Source organism: Nipponia nippon, unplaced genomic scaffold (genome assembly GCF_047370975.1).
Source record: "Nipponia nippon isolate SJK-2023a ecotype South Korea unplaced genomic scaffold, ASM4737097v1 scaffold_6, whole genome shotgun sequence".
NCBI lineage: Eukaryota > Metazoa > Chordata > Aves > Pelecaniformes > Threskiornithidae > Nipponia > Nipponia nippon.
This window is the reverse complement of record NW_028262380.1, coordinates 9,889,192-9,916,686: the sequence shown is the minus strand read 5'-3', so window position 1 is coordinate 9,916,686 and position 27,495 is coordinate 9,889,192. Positions and strand designations below refer to the sequence as shown.

At 36.8% G+C, this 27,495-nt stretch overlaps 1 protein-coding gene across 1 annotated transcript in view; it reads left to right on the top strand.

The window, feature by feature from the left end:
- Positions 1–27,495, top strand: part of POLN (DNA polymerase nu) — a 114,232-nt gene that overhangs the window by 10,129 nt on the left and 76,608 nt on the right. Inside the window, exons 2-12 of the mRNA XM_087736488.1 lie at positions 161–7,545; positions 8,027–8,217; positions 10,038–10,150; positions 13,241–13,398; positions 20,119–20,187; positions 21,668–21,728; positions 21,938–22,002; positions 22,826–22,909; positions 23,342–23,431; positions 26,186–26,242; positions 27,362–27,415. Coding sequence (XP_087592614.1) covers positions 7,153–7,545; positions 8,027–8,217; positions 10,038–10,150; positions 13,241–13,398; positions 20,119–20,187; positions 21,668–21,728; positions 21,938–22,002; positions 22,826–22,909; positions 23,342–23,431; positions 26,186–26,242; positions 27,362–27,415 — 1,335 coding nt within the window. The 5' untranslated portion in view covers positions 161–7,152. The remainder of the gene's footprint in view (positions 1–160; positions 7,546–8,026; positions 8,218–10,037; positions 10,151–13,240; positions 13,399–20,118; positions 20,188–21,667; positions 21,729–21,937; positions 22,003–22,825; positions 22,910–23,341; positions 23,432–26,185; positions 26,243–27,361; positions 27,416–27,495) is intronic.

Below are 27,495 nucleotides of genomic sequence, written 5' to 3'. Positions count from 1 at the left end.
AAACTGATAGGCATGTCAGGGAGGAAATGTCATTTTCTATCGAGGAGAATGAATGGCTGAACATGTTCACTATATTTTGTCTTTAATTTCGACAGAACGTAAGTGCAGATTGTTCTGTGGCCCTGATATCACGCATAATTTGTGTGTGTTCTGTGTTTAGGTCTAATCTTAAAAATGGAACGGTACACATCATACATAGGATGTGAGGCTTCTAAAGTGCCTTTATCTGATACTGCTCAGAAGATTATGACAGCTTTGCAGTCTATTCCTGTAGGAGAAGTTCAAACTAGCAGAAAAAATAACCAGAGTGAGTAAATCTTAGCCTGTTTAAGTGTTTCTATTTTCAGTTGAAAAACTGAAACCCAAACAAACAAAACCGTATCAAACCTATAGTCCCTATTTAAAAAGAGAAAAAAAGTGAGAGTTCAGGTTTCCAGGTTTAGAAAAGAAATTAAGCTGTAACTGTGACATTTGCTTGGACTTCTCTGGTTAAATAACACTATGTGAGTGCAAGGAACTAGGATATTACCAGTACCCTCAATTTCATTATTTTTTTTTCTTCCTGTTCCTGCTGTGTGGTATAGAAGTAGATGAGAATTTCAAACTGTTAATTAACTAATACTGCAAATTAAATGTATACATTAACTTGACTATGGACTAGATATTTAATGAGGTACTGGGAACTTACCAGAAGGCCTGCGAACTCTCCAGACTCATGTCTGTCCTTTGAACACATGTTCATTAACAACTCACTCCTTGTGAAATTCTAGGGAGAAGAGTGAACAAAAGTCCCAGTGGTAGAGCAAATTAGGTAATGTTAGAAGTGCCTCAGCAGATCTTTGACTCTGTTGAGCAAATCTGACCCAGAATGTTGTGGATACTAGGGAGGTTTTGCAAGATGGAATTTTTATTCTCAATTCTGTGTATTTCATAGCCTGCCAGTCTTGTAGCTCTGGAAAGAAGTAGATAGAAAGGTAGAGTTTTGCTCAATTTCAGTTGTCTGTTTTCTCCTGAGAACTAGATCCTGGAACACTATCTGGTCGATGTGATTTAGATCTAGCATTTGTTCTTATATACGTGGTGTTCGTTGCAGTCTCCGTTTTACGTAAATAACAGTTCAGGCTCTTCTTTCAATAGTAAGGTATTGGATCAGCGGAGCCTGATGGCATAGCTGTGAAAAGGGTAGTAGTTCATTGCTGTGTAAATCAGCGATACACATTTGAAGAAATATGGTCTGGGTTCATTTTAAAATGGGACATTTGGACCAAAACCCAGCTTATTTTAAAGAAAATCAGATCTCTTTTCAGACCCAGTTCAATTGCCATTCTTCTTCGCTTGCTACCTTGTCATTTTCCCTTCCGTAATTTTCCTGTGTAATGTTTCTTGTCTTAGACTTGGGAACTCTGTCCTGTGCGATCTCTGTATCGTGTTACGTTGTCCGCTCTTGATCCATTCACTCTCTGTCAAGCTGTAAAATTACAGATTCTCTTTTTTAAAAAACACCATGAAGGTGTCTGGTATCTTTAGCCAAATGAGCTTGCTGTCCTCTTTGTAGTGCTGCTAAATCCTTATTCACTGGGGAGTGAAAGAACAGTATAAGCATTTAGTGGCGGCAGGTCATATGACTAGCTTTTCCTGCTCTTGTTTTCCATGTACTAATTACTCACAGTCGTTTCTAGTGTACAGGCTTAAAAGCAAATTTATTTGAATTGCTTTTAGGACATTTCCTGTGTGTATATATAGCTTTAGCTGATCAACATGGATCTGGAGAGAAGAAAAAGTTTGCCTCCCTTAAAAAAGACAAAACCTGTCATATTAGTTGATCTGTTTCAAACTGCATTGAACTGTATTTTATTGATAGATCTTTAAAGATTAAATTCTACTTAATGTAAAAAATGTTTGTATTTAGAAGATAAATATTGGGTTCAAATAGGACAAATATCTGCGATGTTGAACTAGCGGATGAAATTCTGTGGTTATCTTGGCAGTAGAGCGTGTAATGGTTCCGTCTAGCCTTAAGGAGTTTGAAGGCAAGGATGGGTTTCTACTGCCATCTGGTGATACTTTTTCATAAACCAGAAATTCGAGGTTGCACAGCTCTTTAGATACTGTCGTACTCAATACTGTGTGCTCAAGGAGGGAAATGTAATCCTCATCATCTTCTCCAGAGGATGAAGTTGTCAAGAAAAAGTATCTAGGTGTGAAACAATTAAAAGCACTGAATGTAAACTCAGTTACTGTCATTCTTAAATTATAATTTTATTGTTGTAGGAAGTGTCAGGAAAACCAAACCTAAAATGCTTGAAGCTACAAATACAGCTATGCCATATTCGCTATTCTAACAGCTCAAGTTAGAAGTCTGAGCTTGAGATAAATAACTGATTACATACACACACCAACATGAACCTGCATGTAATACTATAAAGTAATAAAGACTAACTAGTCTTTGAAAATTTTATTTTTTTTAATATTTTAAGTACAGGGTCCTGGTTTGCCTAGACAAAATTTTTTTAAACAGTTTCAGTATATAGGAATAGATCACCTTACACTTTTTTTGACACTGGTCATCAGCACATTAGATGCAGAAAGTGTCTTGCTGCTGGTAATACAAATTTCATAGCTGAAAACAGCAGTGGAGTGTTGTAGTTGGTATGGACCAGGAGTTAGAAGGGAGCAAAATACATATTTTGCCCACGAGGTGTCTTTTTTGTCTGGGCAGTAAAAGAATCTAGAGATAAAGGTATCCTAACTAATTGCAAACTCTGGAGAGACCCGCACTTCAGTGGAGTTCTCTTTTTCCTTGTTCCGCTTCCTGTACCTACTGAGTTTCTAATTACTGCGAGGCTCTTGCCCCTTGTTCGTTTATTCCAGTCTTCGCTTGCTTCTCCTCTTCTTGGGGCTACTGGGCAGTGTTGAGGGCAGGAAAGAGAAGGCATGTCCTAACGGTTTCATTTAGCATGGTGCAGAGTCCTGAGGTGCACTTACAAAGCCCTCCGTAAACTACAGCATCTGTCTACTTTCAGAGCTGGAGGCTGAATATCACCGGTAGTGTGGTGGTGGGCCCAAGGTGACAGCGGTGCTAGTCATTACCTTACCTTGCTGTCAGTTTGGTAGGTCTGAGTTGCCCTTGCTTTCTGTTCTTCTCTGGTCTTACAATACCTGTTATATCACGAGGATGAACAATGTGAAAAAATTATCCTCTGCAGATGAAGCATAGTCAGTTCTCTGTAGGGTGTGATATGCTAAAGATGTATATGCAAATAGCATTTTACTGAAGAAAATTTTTTTTTAATAATACTGCCTAATTCCAAGAAAACAGTGTAAAGTGTGGAGTTTGTTTTTTGTTGTTTTGTTTTTGTTTTTTTCTTCTTGCCCATGCCCCCAGCTTTATTTTGACCAAGAAAGGATGTATTTTCTTGAAAGAAGGAAATATGCATATTTATGGCGTTACAGTAATGCCTCTTCTGAATACTGTGGAAAATGTTTGTCTACTTTGTAGCAAATTTGAGTTAATTTTTTCTTAATGGGGACAGAGCATGCTTTTGCATATGCATATTTAGGAAATTGCAGGCCCTTTTAAGCATGAATGATATTAATTGGAGGAAAATGGTTGTCATGGAAAATTTTATTGCAATTATTTTAGGTTTGCTAAAAGTGTCAGTAATGTAACACTGTATGTAACCTAAGTTATATGCCCTGCTCTCAGATTCATTTGTATTGTAAAATGTTTCCCATTCTTTTTTAAAGGTATAGAGAAGACAGAGGAAAATAAACTAGGTGATAAGGATGCACATCTGAAAAATGAAAAGGCAAGCGTATTGTAAGATTGAAGACCACTAAAAGCAGTCTTTTTATAGCAGGTTTGAAGTTGTTATAGACTGGCTTTTTCATAACAAGCTTTATTACAATATATTTCATACACTCATGGTTCAGATAACTTTCCTCTGTCTAATTTTGCACTTGGCATCTGTTTATCTATGAGAGTCTTGGCCCCACTTCTGTTATCCTTTTTACAGGAAGTTAGTCTTTTGTGACAGATTGATCAGAAATAAATGAGGTTACGTTTAAATAGTAACCAGGCTTTAAAAATGTTCTCAAACCTCTGTCACTGAACAATCACTAGCACACAATCATAAAGTGAGCTGTTTCGTATGAAAAATTACTTCGTATTAGGAAGTTTAATTTTTGTTTTAATCTCTCCCTGAATTTGGTTTAACATGCACGTGAGCAAGTGCCACTACAAGAATGGGAATGGGTAACTGCAGCAGCCCCAACTCGGCCTGTGATTGTAAGATCCATTGAGTTGATTGATGAGTTGCAGATACTGCAAGTGTATTTCTGTCCCAGCTGCAAATTTCGCAGCCTTCCTTACTCTGACTCTGGTGCACACCTCAGCAAGTCCAGTTGGGTTGCTTGAGATGCAGAAAACTGGTTTTTATTTTTTTTGTGGGGTGAGATAGTTTCCTACAAATTAAAATGGCTCATGGATAGACATGCAGCTGTGGGTGCACATGGATAGTAGTGGAACCCCTTTTTGTGATGATGAGGTGCTAATTTTTGCTGGCTGCATCTAGTGAAATTTTCCTACATCCACATAAATTATGAAACTACATCCTGGGAGTTGTTTTCTCTACTTCCAGCGATGTCATTATTTCTAGTAGAAGATCAGTTCTTCCTGGAAGCTCCTGCTTCTCTCTGTGGCTAATTGTAGTTCCAGCTGTATTATTCTGACTTGAGAATTAAATTGCTTTGTTCTTATTTTTGAACCTTGAGAAGAATTGCTTATTCCTGAGTCTGTAATTACTTGAGTGTTCTAATTCAAATTCTGCCGTGTTAAACAATAAAACTATTTGCAGTTTGACTGGAGAATACACTTGAGCGAATTAGTTGACTTTCTACAGCTCTTAAACATTTGGTCCTTCTGTGATATTATTTTTCCACTTATGGTAACTTTTTATAGTGTCCACTTTCTGATTAGCAATTGCCAAGTCCAATTAATTTGTCTTCACTCAGAACAACCACTATTCATTTTGGTAGTAGCAAAAGCTTAATTAACTACCTTTTTCTATTTACTTAGAAACTATTAATTGTACTTTTGCTGTGAAGTATGATCTCAAGCAGTCTAAGGCTTTTTCATCTTTTGACTCCATAGTTCTGAGGTTTGGGAATACGGGAACCGGCTTGAGGAATATTGCAAAACCAGAAAAAAAAATCATTGGCTTTGTCATTCTGGCTTGCTCAATCAATACAGATTGAATAGAGATGGACGATATCCTTTGATCAGTGAAAAATGTCGTCTTGTGGAATGGATGGGAGCCCTGCACAGCAGTAACTCATGCTTCTTTTGAAGTGAGAAGGCCTTAGTTTTTGGAATGGTAATGACAGCAGAGGTACTGAAGGAGACTGGCTGTGCTACAAGAGCAGAAAATATAGTAATTATGAGAGGCTTCAGTTACTTTTCAGTGGAGTGTGTGAATATTACACTTATGCAACGATGCCAAGACAGCTGCTTTGTGGAACAGTTAGAGAAGTCACAAGAGAAACTGTTTTTTATTTGATTCTGTGTGAGATCAGGTTCAAAGTCTCCCTGCTGAAAGATACTCTGACAGGGACTATCATCTTTCCGAGGCATTAAAAGATAGATAAGTCACTACAGGAATGCTTCATTTCAGAAAAGGAAATTACATAAAAATGAAGGTGCTTTTAAAAGAAAATATATGGAATTTCCTCTCCAAAATCAAAACATTTGTAGGTAATATAGGTATTTATTCAAAACAGAATATTGGAGACTTAAAACAAATACTAAAATCTGTCCAGGAGAAAGAAGTATGGCTAAGCTACAGTATGAAGGAGACTACTAAAAAGTGTCATCATGCAAAAAGCTGAACTTACTAGAATTTGTATTCTTTTATAGTTGCCTCATTTGAGTAAGTTAAATGTAAATATACAATAGTATAGTCAAACTAAACTTTGAGAAACTGCTTGCAAATGCATCACTAGAGATACGTCATTTTTTTCAAATGCCTCAGGAGTCGAAAGCTTGCCAGCTCCTGTAAGACCTCTTGATGATCAAGGTGTAAGAGGATTATTGAGGGAAGATACAATTCTGTGTATCTGTAAATAGTTAAACACACATTTACCTTGGGGAATCTTGGAAAGGTTGCCAGTTGCCATTCCAGAGTCCTTGTTTATGAAATCAAGACAGAGGATCTGTCTCAGCTGAAGAGGTTGTAGAAGAAACTAGCAAAACAAACCGTAAGAAAATACTAGAGCCAGTAGCATACCAAGGAAATTTCTGAAGGAAATCAAGGACAAAGGAGTAGAATCGTAACATTACCATGCAACTTCTTGCTTAATGCTGTTTAATAGCATGCTGCTGTAAAGGTATCCAGGGACTATCTGGAGTAGGAAAGCTGTTCAGGGCATAGTGGATTAAACAGAATAGAATATAATACCTATTCATACACCTGATAGTACTTCTTCGGTGCAACTTTCATATATATTTTTGTTACATCTTACAATCTTGCAAGTTGTTTAAAGAAATTGGTGGAGGTCCAGTTGACTCAGTGTACTTGAATTTCCAAAGCAGTCATTGTGGTCCCTTGCCAGAAGTTCTTTAATAAACTAAGCTGTCATGAAAAAAAGCTCTGAATATTGAAGCTAAAGATGGAAATGAATGGTCTCTTCTCCCTTCAGACAAAGGTCATTAACAACCTAGTCCCTATGGAGGACAGGCTACTGGACTAGATGCATCTTACAGTTGTTAATTTGCCATTTTTAGTGTTAATAACTAATACTATATTAAATTAAAAAAAAACAGTGGTGGTTTTGGATGTAAGCAATATAAATCAACAAAATAATCTTTACTGGTAAATACTTGAATTTTGTTTTATGTAATGTGGTTCCCCTAAACTGACTCTGTTTTGTTAGTATCAACATTTTTTCATAGCATATCACTTCCTTCAAAGCTTATCTAAATTAACTCATGTACACTTATTTTTATTTCTCCTAATAAGTTGAATAATTGGTTCACTAAAAAATTTCCAATTTTTCCAGGAGATTCATGATTCCACAATTGCCTTATTGAAAACATCTGCTAGCCCTGAAAAAAGCACTGCTGGTGAGATAGTCAGGACAGTACATACTGATGAAATGCTTTGCTGTCAAGATAGCAAAATAGTGAGCTATTACCAGGATTTAGACTTGCCAACATGGGGATATAGAGAAAAAAATCTTTCAGTAGAAGCAAAAAACCTGAAGGATGGTGAAAAGAATATAGCTACTCCTCTTAAAAGAAAGCAAGATGTGCCTAGATGTCGTTCAGAGAAAACAAGAAGATTATCTGTAAAGACCTACACTTCTTCACATGAAAGAAGTTATAACTGTACTTCTGGACAAACAGAAAACTCTGAAAATTATCCTAGTGATATCAGGAGTTTGGGATGTGAAGAAAAAAGAGAATTGCTTGCAACTATAGAACAGGCAGTGGCTTTTGTAACTACTATGATATTTCAAGATGGTTCTTCACAGCTCAGCTCAGAGCAGGTTAGTGAATGATGTGTTTTGTTTAGAGTCAGTTTTGTAGAACCATTTGAACTGTGCATATGAGACTCTGGTAAACACAAAACCGTGTTCATTGGCAGCCTAGAACCTGGACCAGTTTTGTGTATTATTGCTTACCAAAATATAAACGTAAAATGAGGTAAACCTTAATACTTCTGACTACATTTTATTTTTAGTTACCAAGTAAAACTTAAAAAAAATGAAACTGCTTGGGCTAAACAGGCACTTGTATACTTAAAGTGAGACTGTTTGAATTAGAATATTTTTTCCTGCTTTTTACTGTCTGTCACTGGATTTTTGTTTCAAGGCTGAAACACTTGCATGCTCCTCTACTGTGTCAATGGTGTATGCAATAACTCTAGTGTACGTAATAGGTTTCATATCGTAAAATATTTGGGAAATTTTCTTTATAGGATTGCATAAAATATGTCAGAGGAAACAGTATTTTAATTATACTTAACAGGTCTTAACCTCATCAGTAAAAGGAGTTGTTGTGTTAGTGAAGAATCAGACTGATCACCCTTGCCCTCCCAGTTACTCTTCAATCGACTATACTTGGAATGCTGCTAATGAAAATGATAAATTAATTTATTTAAAAACTGAATGGTCATCTCTTTGGGAACAAGAACAACAGGCTCACAAGAAATTTGCTTGGTGAGAGTATGTGGGAAAAAATACTGGTTTGCTTTACACATGCTTTTAGCAACAATGATGTTGGTTACATGGCACAGGCTTAATTTCCTTACACATCAAGCTCATTGAATTTCATATTAGCTGTATTAGGTCTGTGTCAAGCCTGGGCTAATATAAAACGAGTAAGAATAGACTATTCCTTTGGGCTCAGCATATCACTAACTGCAGCCCTGTGGAACTAGGTTGGGATTCTGGTAGGAGCTGTTTGCATTCACCTAGAAATCCTTTATGAATGGCTTATTGACTATTTGGCACCAAAAATATGATTCATCCAGGTCTGTCTTTCTTGTCTTCCATTTCCTGAACTACATTTCTTATCCAGTACATTTTTGATGGACATTATTATGGTAAACATCCTTTTTGAGCTCTGCTAATATTTTTAATTTTTGAGCACAATAGGCTTTTTAATGGCTTTTGAGATCCCAAATGAAGTTTTCCTAATATTCAGTAATAACGTTACATCAAAATGACAAGATAATTTTTTAAAGTAAATGCTTTCTCTATCTGTTTAATAGTTGAACTAAATTTAAAAAAAAAAAAGTTGGATTATGTTTTAAACTTCCAGTTAGTATAACCAAAATCCATTTTTATTCCTTACTATTAACTTTGAAATAGTATCCCATAAAGGGAGAAATGAGAACTGAAACTGATTCTTAGATATAATAGTCTCATGTTAAAACTTCATTAGAATATTTTGACTTTCAGTAATAACTGCTTTGTTGTAAACTGCTGAATTTGGGTTATTAAATTACAAAGCATTCTTTTTGAAGATGTTGGACTTGGTTGTTAGTTGCATCTCTGCCACTGCTTCATTGTGACTTGAAATAAATCACTTCACTTACCTGTACTTCTCCAGCTGTAATATTGGAGTTATATGACAACTAGTTTAATAACTTGTTGTTAGTTTGAATATAGGTTGTTCTGAACTGAGAATAACATATCAATAAAGCATGTACGTATGAACAGTAAAAATTCAATAATAAACAAGTTGAATAAGTTATTGGCATTTAGATGAAACCTATAGGTAATTATTTGTTGTAAGAACGGTGCAGTTGTTTAATAGTGGATCTGCTCTGTATACAAGAATACTTTATGACCCACACAATTTCTAGTATGTCCAAAAACTTGGTACTGTGGTTTCATACCACCAAAGATAAATAAACATGAAAGCTCTATAAAAAATTATTGTTTTTCTATATCACCCAAAATAGAGCTTAAAAAAAAAAGACACAAATAATTAGCAAAATCTATATACTAATATATATAATTGGTAAAATCTATTTAAAATAGAATGGATGTGGGAACTATAGACACTTTCAAAAGGAATGGAAAAATGTGACAAAGATTAAGCATTCTGGATTTAAATATTATATTAACACTAGGCAATTATGGCAATTTAGATTGTCTAGTAACTTTTAAATCATGATTTTACAATACTGCATTAACTCAGAAGCCTCTGTGATCTTATTTGGGTATTAAAGTATTACAGGGATGCCAGTTGCTGTTTAAGATTGCATTTAATTTTGAGTGTTAAATAAGGATTTGTTTTATTTATGAATACATGATAAGGCATATCTGCTAGGATGTTTAATTTATTATAGAATGAAGCTTCAGGAGTTATTGAACTGAGAATTTAATATTAAAATACAGTATTCTGTTTGTACAGGAATAAAGAAATGTGTTAACTGTTTAGTATTAGGTGCTAATTAAGTATATAAAGTAAATAGATTCACTAAATCTACTAGCAATACGATGTGTGTTAATGAGCTACTTCTGTGCAGGCAAGTGTTGTTTCAAATGCTACATTGCAAAGTTCCAATTATTTGCTTCAATGCGAAAGATTTCCTGAGGACTCTACTTCAAGTTTATGGTAATGAAATCAGCTGGAAACAAGGTAACTATCTCATCTAATCTATGATCTAATCCTATGATGTCTGTGCTTTTGATGTTTCTGTTAAAATCACTAGGTGTAGAAGTAACTAGATCGGTGGTTAAGTATTGGAAATATTGGAAAACAGAGTTTTAGTACCATGGAAAAGAACACCCTTCTTGGGAGAGGTTGTGACCAGCGGCTTGGCATGTCAAGATGATGTATTTCTTCTCAGAGTAGGAACGAAATCACTGAATAATTTAAGGATAGCTTCCAGTGGAAACCAAAGCTCTCAACAGAGTCCTGAGTATAGCTGAAAAGGTCAAACTGCTTCATGTTTCATGTTCCCTAGAAGAACTTTCTCTGCTCAAGAGGAAAGACTAAAATAAATCCTAGAGGTGCTCATAGTTGTCAGAATTAGGAATCACTTGAATGAGTCCTTGTTTTTTTGATAGGAACAAATAAGGCTCTTTTGTATGGATTTAAAAGCAACTGCAAACAGAAGATATAAGATGTAAATATAATTTTTTTTTTCTTTGTTCTGTGTATGGGATTACTGCTGAGTGAATTATAAAAATAAGTGTGACCTTTCAGGAAGGATTCCCTCTATGGAGAGTCTTCAGCTTGAAAAAGTTTCATCAGTAAATCACAGTAAACTGATGATGATTTAGAATCTGGTGTGAAGATCTACACAAAAGACACTTAGCCCTGGGAATGGGAAGAAGAAATGTGATGGTACTGTCACTAGTGACGGTTTTATAACCTGTACACACAGGAAATATTAAATCTAGGTTAGATCCTATCTGAAGTTTCTAGTATCCAAAACAAGTCTTGTCTAGGTTTTTTTTTTTTTAAACCTTGGAAGTTGATGCTTCCTCACCCACTATTTCTGCTATGGTGAGGAAAAAAAACCCAACAAAAAACAACAAAAAAAACCCAAAACAACACAAAACCCCTACCTTTTTTAAGGTAAAAAAATCCCATCATTGTAAATCGATCAAACACTGAAATTTCTACCTATGTCATATTGACTGCAGTCACTTGAGTGATTGCACTCATTCTCAAACTAGTGTACTAACCAGTGGAATATATACACATACATTAGCCCTGACTAGTAAAATATGGTATGCTTTGTCATTGGGATTCACTAATGTTTCGGAGTAGGAGGAGGACAGGACTTGAGTGCCACTTCACAGTCTTCAGGAAAGTATGCTTTTATCTCCACAGACTCTGCTCTTCACTTCTTCCCAGCTTGACCCTGGTTTTTCTTCGCTCCTTTCAGCTTTGTTCTGTCTCAGTTCCATGTGTGCCTCCTCCTCACCTTGAAGGTGTCATCCTTTTTCCAGGACTGAATTGGTGGCTATAACTCATTACTGCTACTCTCGCCTTTGGTGAAAATTTTAGTTGGGAAGGGAGGGATGGATGGATGGATGGATGGGGGGTTTCATTCTTTATCCTTTTTCAGCTAGAGACTGTCTCATGCTCATTGTAAATAGAGATATGAGAAAAGGATCTTTGAGGTATTTCAGAGACTATTTGGTAAGAGGATTCTCTTCCATGTATCCTTGGTAAGATGTTGTTGTTGTTATTAGAAAAATCAGGGCTCATTTCATGCAGTCTTCACATAAGCTTGTGAATGTCCAGCATCACGCTAGGCAGAGCCTTCCTACAGCCTCTGGGCGTTTTCCAACAGCCATCAGCTGCTGAGTGTTACTGCCCATCAGTGAGGCCGAGTTGCTTAGTCTGCCTCTTCACAATGCATTTGAGTTCATGGCAAATCTGTCTGTTACAGTTGTCAAAGTTTCATGTAATTCCTGTAAGGATTACTTCCTGCTGAAAGAGCAGTGGAAATCCTGTGGACGCATCCAAAGTTTGGTTTTAGAGTGGATGCAGAGTTTGACATACTTTCTTAAGCTGCATGATTCCAAGGCAAAGACTGTCCTTCCAATCACAGAAAGATTCTCTTAGTAGTACTATCAGGAGGGTATCCTTGAGACAATTTCTGAGGCTGTTCCTTAGCATCTGTTAGCTTTGGAGGTGAATAGCTGATTGCATTCAGAGAAAAAGATAGTGAGCTACATAAAATCCTGGTATGAGATCATGCAGATGAAGTATCCTTCAGTTATCTGGCTACTCCAGCAGAGCTCAAACTGATTCAGGGGCAAGGTGTCTCCTTCCCTAACATCTGCTGAGCCACCCCATGAAGTTCTTTTCAGCAACAGTTATATCCGTGGAGATAAGCAAGCCTGGTTCGCTTTAGAATAGTCCTGCAGCTGTAACTTGCATTGTGGACATTAAAGTTTGCTTCCAGGTTACTGAGTCTGTAAGGTTGTGTAGCATGGAATTCTCTATACGTGTACCTGTGGGTTGTCATTTGAACTTACTTAGGGGTTACTGAAGAGGATACCTTTGAATATATCACAAAGCATTCTAGTCACTAGTTTCTGTCTTCTCTTCTTTGTAGTACTACAGTACATAATTTGAGATTGTAGTTAAAAGGGATATGAAACAGCACTAGGCTTGCTCCATCCTATGTATCTATGTGAGCATGAGAGAAAGTGCAGTGTAAGCACGTATGATCCTATAGGACAAAAGGTTCTGATTTTTGGGAACAATGCATTGTGCACCCATATGTGAATTCATATATATATTAAAGATCTCAGAAGTCTGATTGCTAGGAAGTAAATATTTTTCTTCCCTGAGCCCTTATAGTAATTTTATGGATATCAATCAAGTTAACAGCAATAACAAAGCTGTACCAGAGGGAGACACTCACAAGAAAAACTTCAATTTGAAATTTTTCAGTTATAAGAGAGGCTTTTACAGTCAATCTTAAGAACCAAAGGTTTACTTACATCTTAAAACTTGAAAAAAAAAACCCAAACCCACAAAAAACCATCTTCAAAAATATTCAATATTGAACTTACTCCCATTTAGTCATGATATTGACTGTTTGTTACAGCTGCTAATTCAATGTTTAACACTTTCATAGTGGAAGTACTTGTCTATTTATGATGTGTGTCTACAGGAAAGATGGGCAAAACTTTAGAGGTATTTCTCAGTACGGGAGGTAATTTAAATATTCTGATTGTCAGAAATAACTTCTTTTTGTAGTTGCTGACAGTGTCGTGTTAGATCCAAGGATTGCAGCGTGGCTGATAAACCCCAGTGACACAGTTCCCTCTTTTGAATCTTTAATACAGAAGTATTTTGAAAAGCCTTTTTCTATGGGAACAGTAAATACAGATACAGGCACTTTGAGAAATGCATCAGTAAGTAGTTTGCTTTCAATTGTTTGTGGTTGGGATAAAAGGGGAAGGAAATGATGAAAGAATTGCGTTTGCTTACAAAATATTGCAAAAAATGACAGATAATGCTTTTTTGATGGAAGAAAGTTATTATATTAATATTACTTTTTCAAAATCTAATTTGAAAGAAAGGGGAGAAGGGAAGGGTTTACTACCTTCTACCAAGATGGGATCATATTCTCCAGGAACAGCTGTAAAATTCTGCTTCGAAAACATAAAGTTCAGTAACAATTAATAATCTGGTCTCTTTTCTTTCCGGTCTCCCTGCAAACTGATTTCCAGCTTTGCTTTCCAAAATGTCTAATGCCTTGTTCTCTAATTCCTGTGAACTTGTAGCCTGTATTTAGTTAATTGTTATTAACAATTTTGCTGAATTTCACAGCTGGTAAAAATGCTACAACATAGGCTGACAAATAGTAGGGAGTGTTTCAAACGTGTGTATGAAAAATCTGTGAATTTTTATTCTCAATAAGAGAGAATGCGTGATGAACTTTTTGAGAAGCTATTCCCAGCACTATAGAAATGTCTTGCTGTCTGTTGAAACTTACTTACCGAATGTTATAAAATTTTGGTATTTGTATTTTGGGCCATGGTGATCTACTCTGGACATATTACCCTTCAGAGGTTGTACGAATGATAAAAATAGGTGTGCAGCAACCTAAATGACATTTTTTGGAAACCTTTCAGTTTTCAGAGGCCTTGCTTGTTCAGACACAAGTGTTGTAACATGATTATAGGGCTTCTAGGATACAAATTCACAGATGTCAAGTGGACTTAGAGCATGGACAGAAGTCAGTTGTATCAGCACGTACCCATCAGTATAGACATTTCTGAGAAAACCAGAGCCAGTTTACTTTAAAACACTAGCGGTAAACTGCAGTTGTTCAGAAGCTACTTCATGAATTAAGCTATTAGTGATAGGGAATGGACAGGCAAACAAGCAGAAGCTGTAAACTTCTCGGTTATTTCTATATGTGATGTCTCCTCCTGTGAGTCAGCATCCTTAATCTTGTCTTTTGTTCTTCATACATCACATCTATTCTTAGTTGTCATTTCTCAACTTTGTCATCCTGATTCCCAGCTCCGAGTTAAATATTGAAGTCTTATTTCCTTCCTGCCCTACTTCAGGTCTAGTTTGTTTCCTTGCCTCAGCCATCGCCACTGCCTTTATGCTGACTTGTTCACCCAAGTGCCAGTTAATGCCTCCCTCTGACATCCTGTGATTATTCCCCCCCATTCCTTATGCAATTAATTTGTTCCCTGGACTTTTCCACTTTTCTTTTTGGCTGCTCTGTTTGGTCAGCGAGTCCCAGTTCTTCCTGTGAATTTTAGCTCTTTGCCAGGTTTATCTCTTCAGCCTTCTTGCTCTGACTTTGCTGGTAGGTTCCTAACAGTTGTCTGTATTCCTGGAGGGATCCGTGTCAGGTGATACATCATGTCTTGTGCCCCACTACTTCAGTTAAACTCCCTCTCTATTGTGCTAGTCTTGTCCACCCGGTGTAGTACTTGGAATGACTGCTATTTTATTTGGTAGCCTGCTAGTCACCCACACACCTCTCTAGCACAGAATATGTGCTACTTGCTGCTTGTCTGTATATTTGATGCTGTGCCAAAAGGCTCGGTAAAAGGGGTCATAGTCCGTATACCTTGAAACCTTTGCTGAAACAGGTGCTAAACATCACACTGCTCTTGTCATTGCTGCATTTGCTGATGAGGAATCTCGGTGTCAATTGAAGCCTGTCACTGGGCTTACTTCCACCTCTAGAATGCGATCAAGTAAGCTGTCTGTTGCTGAAATACTATTCACAGACAGCTCGTTTGTTCCAGAACCGGTGGGTATGGACATGGTTTCTTGGAGAGAGGTTGATGGCTTTTCACTGGTGTATGGGCCTGCTTAAATTAATCGGTCTGGGGCAGAGAGAAGTCCTCACTGATAGGACTAGACTGTTATAAGACAAGGATGGCCGCTAGTGGATCTAGGTATTTTAGCTTTGAAGAGAGCCCTCTGCGTCTTACCTTCAAGGGCGAACTGTTTCTCAGGCTTGCGGTGTTCAAGCCTGCTGTAGGCTGAGGGGAAGCCTGTACAGTAGGTGTCCATATTGTCTACTCACAAATGACCAACACAAACAATACTGAAGTTGTATAGACTAATAGCCCTTGAGCAGATGGGGAAGCTGCGTGGGCTGTCAATGGAATTCATTACCCCATTTTAACTTTTTTCTGCTGCTGGGGCTTTGCTGGGACATGCTTCCCACTAACAGACATCAGCTTACTTAGAATCTGTTTAGTATTATGTGCTGTTAGCTTGAGTCGTATGGTCATTTCAAGATAAAAACAACTATGTCCAGGCTTAAGCGTGTTCTGAATGACTGCAACAGTATTGCCCCTTTATTTTATGGTGTGTGGTAGGAAAATGTGTCTGCGGAAAAGATTACCCCAAAACTTGGGTAATTGTTTTTAGCGTGAAACATAACTTCTTGCAACTAATAGGTGTCTCCTACACTTTTTACACTCGGCACTTCTCTTAAAAATTAGTCAGACCAATATGATAAAGTTCCCGTGATGGTTATTCCCCAGCTGTGTACCAGAATGCATGCCTCTGTAGCAATGATGTGATATAATTTGTCCTGATGTAAAGTAATTTTCAGTCAGTTCTGGTTCTATTGTGTTTGAGCAGCAACAAGTAATTTGGATTCCTTCTGCATTCTGTTTGGATCAAATAATGGATAAAGCATTGCCCTTGTCATTCTGTGTCTGCTGTAACGCTTTGGTTCCAGACTTCTGTTTTTCTTCAAATAATGGGGCTGTTTTGCAAACAGTAGGCTGAAATTATGAGTTTTGTGTACAAAGCAGATTTTTATACACTGTTAGGAGGATGGATTATGTTTACCTGCTAATTTACAGCTGACTCTTGCACTGTGAGGGCACAGGATCAAGTGTTTAGATATACAGGTGTCTCGGTCTGTGCCTACCCTCACTCCCTAGAAACACAACCAGCAGGTTCTGAGAGTCACCCTGAAGACAAGGAGGAGATAATTGCATCTAGCTCAGGGAGCAATTCCTGCAAAAGACCCTGTTCAGATGGAAAAAGGTGTCCAGAGATACCTTCTCATAAACTCAGAAGGGTCCTTACATCCCTGAAGAGGGAGGAAGATCCTTCCCCACCCATTAATTTTTATATTATTTTTTTTTTTTAATTTTTGAAAAAAACTTAATTTGAAGATCTGTTTAGACTGTATAGACCTTCCTTTAGGAAAGATTTTGAAGATTTCCCAGCCACTTTGATTATTCTTACCTGCTTTTGCTTCAAAAGAACTACTGTCCTGTCCGGACAGATTAAAAACCTTGGAGGACCATGGTATTCTCATACCAGGCCTGTTCTTAAGAAAATGTTCTTGGAAACAATTTCAGTGGTAATCTTTCTGTTTTAGTCCATAATTCATAGCTTAATGGAATCCAGTTTAGTAGAGTGATATCACATCTAGTTACATTGCATATACTCTTCCAGATGATAGAATCTTGGTTTTGTTCTTTACAAAATATTTGATGTTTCATTCAAATGGAAGCATTGTCTTCATTTTCTATGCAATCTTAGAGGAGAGTGTAAATCTGATAGCAAGTAGAAATGTCCTTTTCTTTCCTTCTCATCACAGAAGGACCAAAGGAAAGATTCTGAATATATCAAATAAAAACCATGAAATTGTGAAATGGGCAGCAAAGTCAGTTTTGGCAGTGTAATTTCTGAGAGCTTACTCTGGTAAGGAAAACCCTTTCCAGCTCAGTTTGAATGGAGAAAGCAGAATATATTTCTTTTGGAGCAGATTTTATCTCCCACCTGTAGGTATTTCATGAGAGCAGTAAGAAACCTGTAGAATAGTTGCAGGTCTGTAGAGGAAAGAGAGGCTCCCTCTTAGTGTTCCATCAGCTCCAAGATAGGAATGCAAATAATAAAGTGAGCATAGAATAATTAAGATTCCTTTAAAATACACATAGGGTGAATGATAAACCTGAAGATAGATTGCTTACAAGATGCCCAAGGAGCCCTCTCAGTGCTTTTTCAATTGAGAAGCTTTCCATGTGATTTCATGGCCATTTGGTTTCCTGTCAATATACTTTTTTTTTAAACTTATTTACTGTTCTTGACAGAAAGATGTAATTCACTTGGGAAGCAGATTTTAAATTTATTTTCAACCCTGCCTATGTGTATTAATTTAGTAGAAATGATCTTGGAATATGCTGTTCAGCAAGAATCTAGCCAAATGTAGGTCAGTCTGCAGCAATGTGGCTGTTGAGGAAGAAACAGTGAGTGTTACCAGATTATCTTCTAAAGTGGTTAGGATTCTATTGGCCTCAAAATTGATTTCTGCTCTGATGAGTCCTCCATGTGATGTACACTACACTCATGTTGTCAACCATAAAATAGTAAGCTTAGGCATCCTGAAGGTCGTCTTGCTATGATTCCACCCCCACCCGCCCCCCCAACTATTATGGACAGGAATCTGCAGTCAGTACTGCACTGTCTCTGGGATAGTTATCTTGCATTCTGGGTTTCTGTACTTGCTCAAAATGCCATAGTCTTACAGGATTTAATGCAGGTTTTCCCTGTCAGACTTCTCTCATCAGTCTTTCCTTTCAGGGATTTTGCTTCTACTTTTTTCCTTCTCATTTATTATATAAAACCATAACTATACTAGAATCTTTCTTAGAAGTCTTAATTACCCTTATTAAAACAATGCCTTATGTCAAATGAATCTCACATCTACCATTTTGGAAAGTCAGATGTTGAGCTCAGGGTATGGAACTCTAGAGGATCTCACTAAATTGAGTGAGCATAAATTGAAAGTAATACATGCAGAGAAGTTTCAATTTACAAAGAGATCTTGGAATCACTGTTGCCAGTTTCATGTTGGTTCAATGTGTAGCAGCAGCCAAAAAGCCAACAAAAGGAAAGGTATTGAGAACAAGAAAAGGGACATGATTTTTTTGCCATAGAAATCCTTGGTGCACCCATGTCTTGAAGACTGTGCAGTTTTGGTCTCTGCATTTCAAGAAAGGCACAGTGGGCCTCTCAAAGGTCAGAGGATGGAACGGCTGCTTTATAAGGAGGATGTGGAAAAATCTGTGGTTACTTAAGATGGAGACAAAGACTGAAGGGCACTATACTAGCAGTTTTCTAAATTATGAAGGCAGTGGATAAAGTGAATGTGGTGGTACTATTCAACAAATCCTGCAGTACTATAACTCTGAGTCATGAAACTAGGAGGAGATAGGGTTAAAAACTGATAAATGTTTTTTGTTTTGTTTTGTTTTTTATGTGGTTAGCAATGAAGTTGGCAATCTAGAGATAAACAAGAAAATGTTAAACATTTTTTAAGCAATCAAAACCTGGACTGTCCCTTAGAGATGCTAGTCTAACTTCATGAAAAAGTTTTCTAGTCTGCAGATTAAGCAGGTTCCATTAAGCCAATTGTTCTACACCTAGTGTACATGAAAATAATTGATATGTGATTCTCTTTATAAAAACTGTTACGTTCTTCTCCTTCAACTTATTCTTCTAAACTAAATAAACCTGATTAATCTCTTTCTCTGTAGGTCACATTTTCTAAACTTACTATTATTTTTGGTTCTCTTCTTTAGCCATTTCTTAATGTCTGTCTGAAAGTATTGTGGCCAAATTGCCCCAATACTTCACCTGTATCCTCAGAAGTATTTATCAACACAGAATAAATCCTCTTTTAACACAAATAACCCTTATTTTAATTTCACTGTTTTACATAAACAAAGTAAGAACTATCATAACATATCATACTTAATTCCATGTAACCTATTTTCCTGCCTCTAACACAGACCAGTATGTGATTCTTGGGGAAGAGTATATGGACAGACAAACGCATAACTTTAGTTCTCTGGAATGCTGTCCTAGGTTCTATGGTTTGTGGCCCAGGAATTTTATGGGACAGTACTAGTGTTTTTGCACTTAATGGCTTGGATGTAAATTTATTCCATAACTTTGATTGTTCAGCCATCATTGAAGATACAGGCTGCAGGAAAAAAAATCTACATCTGCAGCATTTTTCACATTCCCATCTTCACAGGAATTTAGTAATGAAAAGCAGCACTTTATTGTTTACATTTTGAATATTAGCATGGTAAACAAACTTAATGTCAACCTATTAAATTTATTTTTAGTGATCATATTCTTGGAGCTAACGTTCATATTCTCAGTGTCCATATGCATTTCAAAATGGTCTTCTAGCCAGCTGAATGAGGTGGCATGGCTCTGTGCAGAACACCTCCAGAACAGAAGGGAAAGAAGTGAATCATTCAGGCGCAGAAGAGCAGCAGTACTGATAGGAGAAAGAAAATTGCAAGGAATTTTTTCATAATTTTACAAGTAGTAATAGAATTCTGGCTTCAGTGTCAAAGGCACTGTAGTGATACTCTTTCTCCATACTCAGTCTGTGCAAAATGTAAATAAAGGAACAGGTAAAATCTTGAATATTCATGATCTGTACTGCTCTGTTCATGAATTATGTTTGTGAGAGGTCTAAGAATATTACTAAAATATTAAATATAACAGGCTACATACAGAAAAAATATTGTTTAATCCCTTTAAAAACAGATAATATTCTAAATATTTTTATGTTAGCATTAAAACTATTTTTTTTAATTTATTTATATCAGTATCAAAACTTACGTGTGAACTTGGAGAAGCTTTATAATGTAATGAGGTACCTTGCTCGTGACTTACAGGTAAGATATAAAAAGTAGTTACTCAGATATAACTTCGGAGGTATTATCATGAATTAGAGAGTTAGTGATGTGCTTCTCATTCAAATCAGAATCTCTGCTCAGGTTAAATAGAAGGCTTCAATCCTTACTGGTTTACAGTGCTGGTCAACATTTAAAATAAAGTTGCCCATCAAATTTGCCATTTTTTCCAGAAGGAGGAAGTGGTTAGTCTCAAGGTTTAATCTTTAGAAGAAACTTTTCCTCTGCAGCAGTTAACTAAATATTTAAATGAAGATTCTAAGAACGGGAAATGGTCAGAATATTGTGACTTTTCTTTTGGTATTTTAAAGCTACATGAAACAGTCTAAAAAGTGTTAACAGAGTTAAAACAGAGTATAGCTGGTTTTTTTTCAATGTATTCCTTGGGTACAAAAACTCAGCATATCTTTTGCTCTAGGTTGTATTAGCCAAACACTGGTCAAACATTGGAACAGGCTTCCTAGAGAGGTGGTTGATGCCCCAAGCCTGTCATTGTTTAAGAAGCATTTGGACAATGCTGTTAATATGTTTTAACTTTTGGTCAGCCCTCAAGTGGTCAGGCAGTTGGACTAGATGATCATTGTAGGTCCCTTCCAGGTGACCTATTTTATTCTATTTTAGCCCTTATTGCAGTTCAGAATGCATCTCAAGAAGTCTTTTAGTGGTTTTCTTTGTGTGTGTGTTTTTCTCCCTGTAGTCATATACCTGGAAAAGTATCAGAATTTAGGGATATGCTCAGGTTCTAGTGGAAGGTACATCACAGAATACTAGGGGTTTTCCTTGAAATTGATGGTAGCAAGTGTAGGGCTTAGACCATTAGTTGATGGAGCCATATTAATCTGGATATCTAAGTGGCCCAGCAGTATGATGAAACAATCTGTGAAGGAACGCAACAGGGAAACACCAAAGGCACAGAAACACTGAGAGCCAGCCTACAGGAGGAGTTTTTAGACAAGTGTTGCTGTCCAATGGCTTCAGTGGTTAGAGAAAAAACAGACTTCCTGTTCTTTATAACTAAATTTGGTTCATAACCCTATCGTCTTTTATTTGCTTCCTAATGAAAACAGTGTTACGAATTCTGAATGGTTGCTTAATTGTTCAAGTGAATAAAGAAAAAGGGTAACTGTATGTCCTATTATAATGGAGCTTGCTTTAAAAATTAACTGTTTAGAAAAATGAGGTATGTGTATTTCTTTATTACTATTCCTGTACAAAATGATTACTATTACAAAATGTATTCCTATTCCCCACAAAATTAAGTGCTAATGGACTACAGTATTGAGATACTATAATTCACACTAAGTGGTATTTCACTTCACAAACAGTGTTGTCATATAAAAAGGGATTATACAGAAGGTGAAATACTGCTTACTGGAAAATAGATCCACATAATGATAGTACTATATGTTTTAAGATTAAAATTAGCTGATACTGAAGAATTTAGTTGTATCTTGCTTTACAGGTTCAAGGTTTGTGGAAATTATTTTGCACATTAGAGCTTCCACTTATCAAAATTCTGGCAGGTATGAAAGTTCAGTTCAAAATATGAATCTTCACTATTTTCACACAACTGCTGACTATGCTCAAGTAGAATGTTATACGTCAGAATACTAAATGTTATCTTAGCCTCATAACAGCTGTGTGAGTGTGAGTTTCCATTTTACAATCTAAGAAGCATGTAAGATCAAAATTGTCAATTGTAAGTGTTCTCAGTATATAATTGTATTTACAGTGATGGAAACACACAAAATACATGTGAACACACAAGAACTGAAAAAAACATCAGACATTCTGGGGGTAAATTTTGTCTTTATTTTTCTCTTTTGGAAATTGTATAGCATAATCTTTCTGCTTTTACTGAGGATAACTGAATAAAAAGAGGAGGAATCTTTTTGTTTTGTCACGTTTTACATGACCATTTGGGATTTCTAGTATTTGTGTTGTTATAAATATAACTAATGATATTTACATTTTAGGATACTTCTATGTAGGCAAGCAAAAAGGAGACATTTGCTTCATTAGCCTTGCTCCAGAATTGAGATTGCTTTGCAAAATGCACAGGTCCTTTTGGGTTATGTGTTATAGAATAAAAATTGTAATAACTCTTTCTGAACATACAGTTATCAGTAACCATCTTCCTGAGAAGTGATAGATATTTCTGTCTCTCTTTTTAAATAAATCAGTCTTTACAACTTACGTGTTCTGAGAGTTCTAAGTTTGCCATTTCCCCATGGATAAAAATAGCTACAAGGCAATCCTATTTTGTAGCATAAAATCTGACTAGATAATGATAGTGGTTTGACAGATCATTAATTTAACAGAATAATTTCTGTAGCTCTGTTTCTCACAGGTCTCTATAGTCTTCAGTAACCTAAATTATTTTCCCATAAATTTTGGTACTTTTTACTACAGTAAATCCCATTCCCAGATCATGAGGAAATATAGATTAAAGAGCATGTAAGCAAACTACTCACCCAAATGTTGATAGCCAGCAATGATTACACATTATCAAGTACCCTATTTTTAAATAGAAGTCCAATATACTAATTAACCTAGGAAGGAGCAGATATTGAAGAAAATAATAATGTAAACAGAATAATTCTGATGTACTAATTTATAGTTGCGACTCAAGGAGCTTGAACAGGAAGCTTATCAAGTTGCTGGAGGACAATTCCTTTTGACCAGCAGTAGTCAACTCAGAGAGGTAATGTTTATACTACTATTATTACGTAAGTTGTAAGTTCTGTAAATTGTTATTGATACAGAAGAAGTGTAAAGCATTCAAAATTGTCCTTATAACTTCAGAATTCTTTTTCTTTGATATAGATTATCTCATTTTCTGATTTTAATGGAGGACATACCAGTTTTTCATGAATCTGGCAATGTTGGATAATCTGTATTTGAATGTATTTACATAAATTATGCATTTGATTTTAGTAAACACACTACTTTTTCAATAACTCAAAAATAAAGATTTGATCTTTTCATTTCTGTGTTAGTTCTCTTTGCTACAGCATGCTCTATTTTCCTTGAAATCTGTTTTCTAGACTTAAGTTCAGGCACCAAATAATTTTCCTTTTTGTTTCAGCACTTGAAACACTGAAACATTTCTCTTATGTGTTTTTTCTTACTTCAGGTACTATTTGAAAAGTTAAAACTGCATGTGCTGTGTGAGAAAGTTCACAGAACTGAAATACAACAACTCGTATCCACCTCAGAAGTTGTGGTGAGATGGGGAGGGGTTTTAAAACCATCTGCATGATTTAGCAAAAATTCTAAGTTATATTCCAGTGAAATTGTCATTTGGCTAAAGTTTTCCTAACAGTCTTGATTTATTTTTGTGTTGTACTAAACACACTTCATTTATTTATGCCAGAAATAAAGGTTGCACTCCATGAAGGGAAAAAACGAACTAGCTACTGAAGCTATTAACCAGGTCATACATGCAGTACCAGCATGCATGTATGACCATCTTCCTCAAAGGAGGGAGACTTACTGGCCAGATTTCGGTAGCTCAGTATGACTGACTGGTTGGGTGAAAGAGACCACTGGTGAAAGACATTAATGTAAAATCTGCAGGTGAAGGAAATAGCAACCCAGAATTTCTCTTTGCCATCCAGAGATTTGGGCTAAAACTATGTTGTCATCATTTTATGCACCCTTCATTCATTCATTCATGAGGTAAAGAGGTCTGTAGGAAATCGATACCTGTGGTTTGAATTGGGACTTGTCACTTTCTTTGTATGGTCCAGCGTTTTACTTGTGTGCATTGCACAATGATTGAGGTTGGAAAAGGCCTTTAGGATCATTGCGTCCAGCCGTAAACCTAGCACTGCGAAGTCCCTCACTAAACCATGTCCTCAAGCACCGCATCTACCTGTCTTTTAAATACCTCCAGGGATGGAGACTCAACCACTTCCACTGTGCCAGTGCCTGACTGCCCTTTTGGTGAAGAAATTTTTCCTTATATCCAATCTAAACCTCTCCTGGTGCAACTTGAGCCCATTTCTTTTTGTCCTATCGCTTGTTACTTGGGAGAAGAGACTGACTCCCACCTCGGTACAACCTCCTTTCAGGTAGTTGTACAGAGCAATAAGGTCTCCCCTGAGCTGCTTTTTCTCCGGGCTAAACAACCCCAGTTCCCTCAGCCGCTCCTCACAGGACTTGTGCTCCAGACCCTTCACCAGCTTCGTTGCCTTTCTCTGGACACGCTCCAGCACCTCGATGTCCTTCTTGTAGTGAGGGGCCCAAAACTGAACACAGGATTTGAGATGCGGCCTCGCCAGTGCCGAATACAGGGGGACGATCACCTCCCTAGTCTTGCTGGCCACACTATTCCTGATACAAGCCAGGATGCCATTGGCCCTCTTGGCCACCTGAGCACACTGCTGGCTCATGTTCAGATGGCTGTCGACCAACGCCCCCAGGTCCTTTTCTGCTGGGCAGCTCTCCAGTCACTCCTCCCCCAGCCTGTAGCATTGCATGGGGTTGTTGTGACCGAAGTGCAGGACCTGGCACTGAGCCTTGTTGAACCTCATGCAGTTGGCCCTGGCCCAATGATCCAGCCTGTCCAGGTCCCTCTGCAGAGCCTTCCTACCCTCCAGCAGATCAACACTCCCACCCAACTTGATGTCATCTGCAAACTTACTGAGGGTGCCCTTAATCCCCTCATCCAGATCATTAATAGGTCATTTTGTTACGATAATGATGGTAATGGAATTCCTTCTTAGAAGAGAAGAAGCCTCTGTGTAACTGCACCCGTTTCTGATTTGGTGCCACAATTGTATTGCTTTCATTTACATGGGAGTCAAATCAACTCATTGCTGAGAAGAAAACACCTCTGGGGAAGGTGGAAAGGTAGTATTTGTTTCTCATGTGTGAAAGAGGAAGTTCAACTTTTTGGGCCAAGAACTACCAGATACGATCTCTGAGGTAATGTCAACAGTATAACCATAAAAACCACAGACTACTCAAGGAGAAGGAGGTTTCATAGATCAAATCTAATCTTGGAGAGTGACAGAGAGCCTTGGGAGATGGGAGGGATCAATGAAATAGAATCCATGTCATCTTTTTGTGGGAACATAAGATCTGTTGCAGTAATCAAAGCAATGCTTTTATCTAGTCCAGTACTCTCTTTCCAACAATTGCTGAGACTTGGTTATTTAAAGGTAGGCTGAAACTTTCCAATAGATAAATACTAGATAATTAATCTTGAGATGTTGTCTCTCCCTGGTAGCAAGAAAAAAAACTTATGTTTTTAAATCTCTATTCTGGTACAGTTGCATCTATTTTTCACCCTGAACTATTGTAGTTCCAGATATTTTTGTTGTACTTATAAATATCCAATCTCTATTTTAATAATTTCATTCTTTTTCTTAACAAAATTTTATGGCAATCTACAATCAAAGTAATCGGAAATATGCTTTCTTTTATTGCTTTTGAATTTGACAATTTCAATTTTTCTTGAAGATCTTCTGTTACATATTTTAGGGGATGAACAGGAGAAATTCTCCTGTTGGATTTTGTGTGTGTATAAATATGTATGTGTGTATATGTGTATTATTTTGTATACTTTTATCATGTTCTCCCTTGCATTGATGCTGTCTAGCACAAAAAATAAAGGATCACAAGTACCACTCCCCCCTCCATGCCCCAGTGTTTTCAAAGTTGTTGTGGAAGTTTTTGTCTGCATGTCTTTTTGTCCCTGTCTGGGACAGGAAGGGAAATGAAATGGGAAGGGGTAATCTCCAGCCCTCCTGCTGAAGGCAGGAAAGAATGAAGGCTTCCTTGGGCCTAGGGTGAGATTGCTTGAAGGACATTATTCTTTAGCCAGTATTTTGTCCATTCAGCTTGGCAAGAAATTTTTTTCTCCAAAACTTATTCTGTTAAGTATATAAAATAAATAATATAACTTAACAGAATATAAATAATATAACTTAACAGAAAAGTATACTATTAATTCACATTCTTTATTTTGCAGCTAAATAAGTTGCAAGATCTTCATCCTTTGCCTAAGATAATTTTAGAATACCGTCAGGTGAGCTGATATGTTTCACATAATGTAGTTGCACTGAAACAAAATGAGCAAGAAAGATAACATGTTCACAGCTAAATAAATAAAAAAAAGTTGTCTCTAATGTAAATTAATTCAAATACTCATTTAAATTCTGAAGTTGTAGGTATTCTTAAGATTTTTTAAATTTAATGTTTATACTTCTGTTTTGCACTAAAATTATAGCTAGCAAACAACTCTGCTGCAAAAAACAATTGGAAAACTTCACTTAATTTTGTCTAGGGCTATAAAGCACAACTTAGGGCAAAACATTTATTTTTTGAGTTCTGAAGAGATACTCTGCAGAAAGTGAAGGAGATAAAAAAACCCCATAACTAGTTTTCAAGTGACGAGCCTCTTGAAAATCTAGCTAGTCTGCTCTCACATTTAATGTTTCGGTGTTCAGTGGATGAGTTTTGTAGGGTGTATTTTTGGGTTTGGTTTGTTTTTTTGTTTTTGTTTGTTTTGGGTTTTTTTGTTTGTTTTTTGTGGTTGTTTTTTGTTTTGTGTGTGGCTCTTTTGTGTAGTTTATTGACCTGGGGATATAAGATGTAAAAGAATACATTCCAATAGTTCAGTTACTAGTATCTGCAAAGACCTGGCTTTGGGGTATAACTGAGCACTTTCTTAATTTATGCTAATGGGTCAAGCTGTTAGTGAGTGTAGCATAGAATCATTTAGGTTGGAAAAAAAATCTTCAGGATCATCAAGTCCAACTGTTAACTTAGCGCTGTGAAGTCCACTGCTAAACCATGTCCCTGAGCACCACATCTACACGTCTTTTAAATACCTCCAGGGATGGAGGCCACCTGAGCACACTGCTGGCTCATGTTCAGCCAGCTGTCGACTAACACCCCAGGTCCTTTTCCACCAGGCAGCTCTCCAGCCACTCCTCCCCAAGCCTGCAGCGTTGCATGGGGTTGTTGTGACCCAAGTGCAGGACCCAGATGAAGTATTCATCCATTATTTACTAAGATAAGACTGTCTTTTAAAAAAAGCCTACAAAACAAGTTAATATGCATTTAAGATCTTTAATTTGAAAAAATTTTTTTTATAAATTATTTTTTATAAATAAGCATTTATCTAAACTTTTATGTAATTTAGGTTCACAAGATGAAATCAACTTATGTGGATGGACTACAAACGTGCATAAGAAAGGTAGAAATATAAAAAGTAGCCCGTAAAATATGGATGTGAAATGATTGCAGTGTTTACAGTTTAAGAACTTTTATATATGC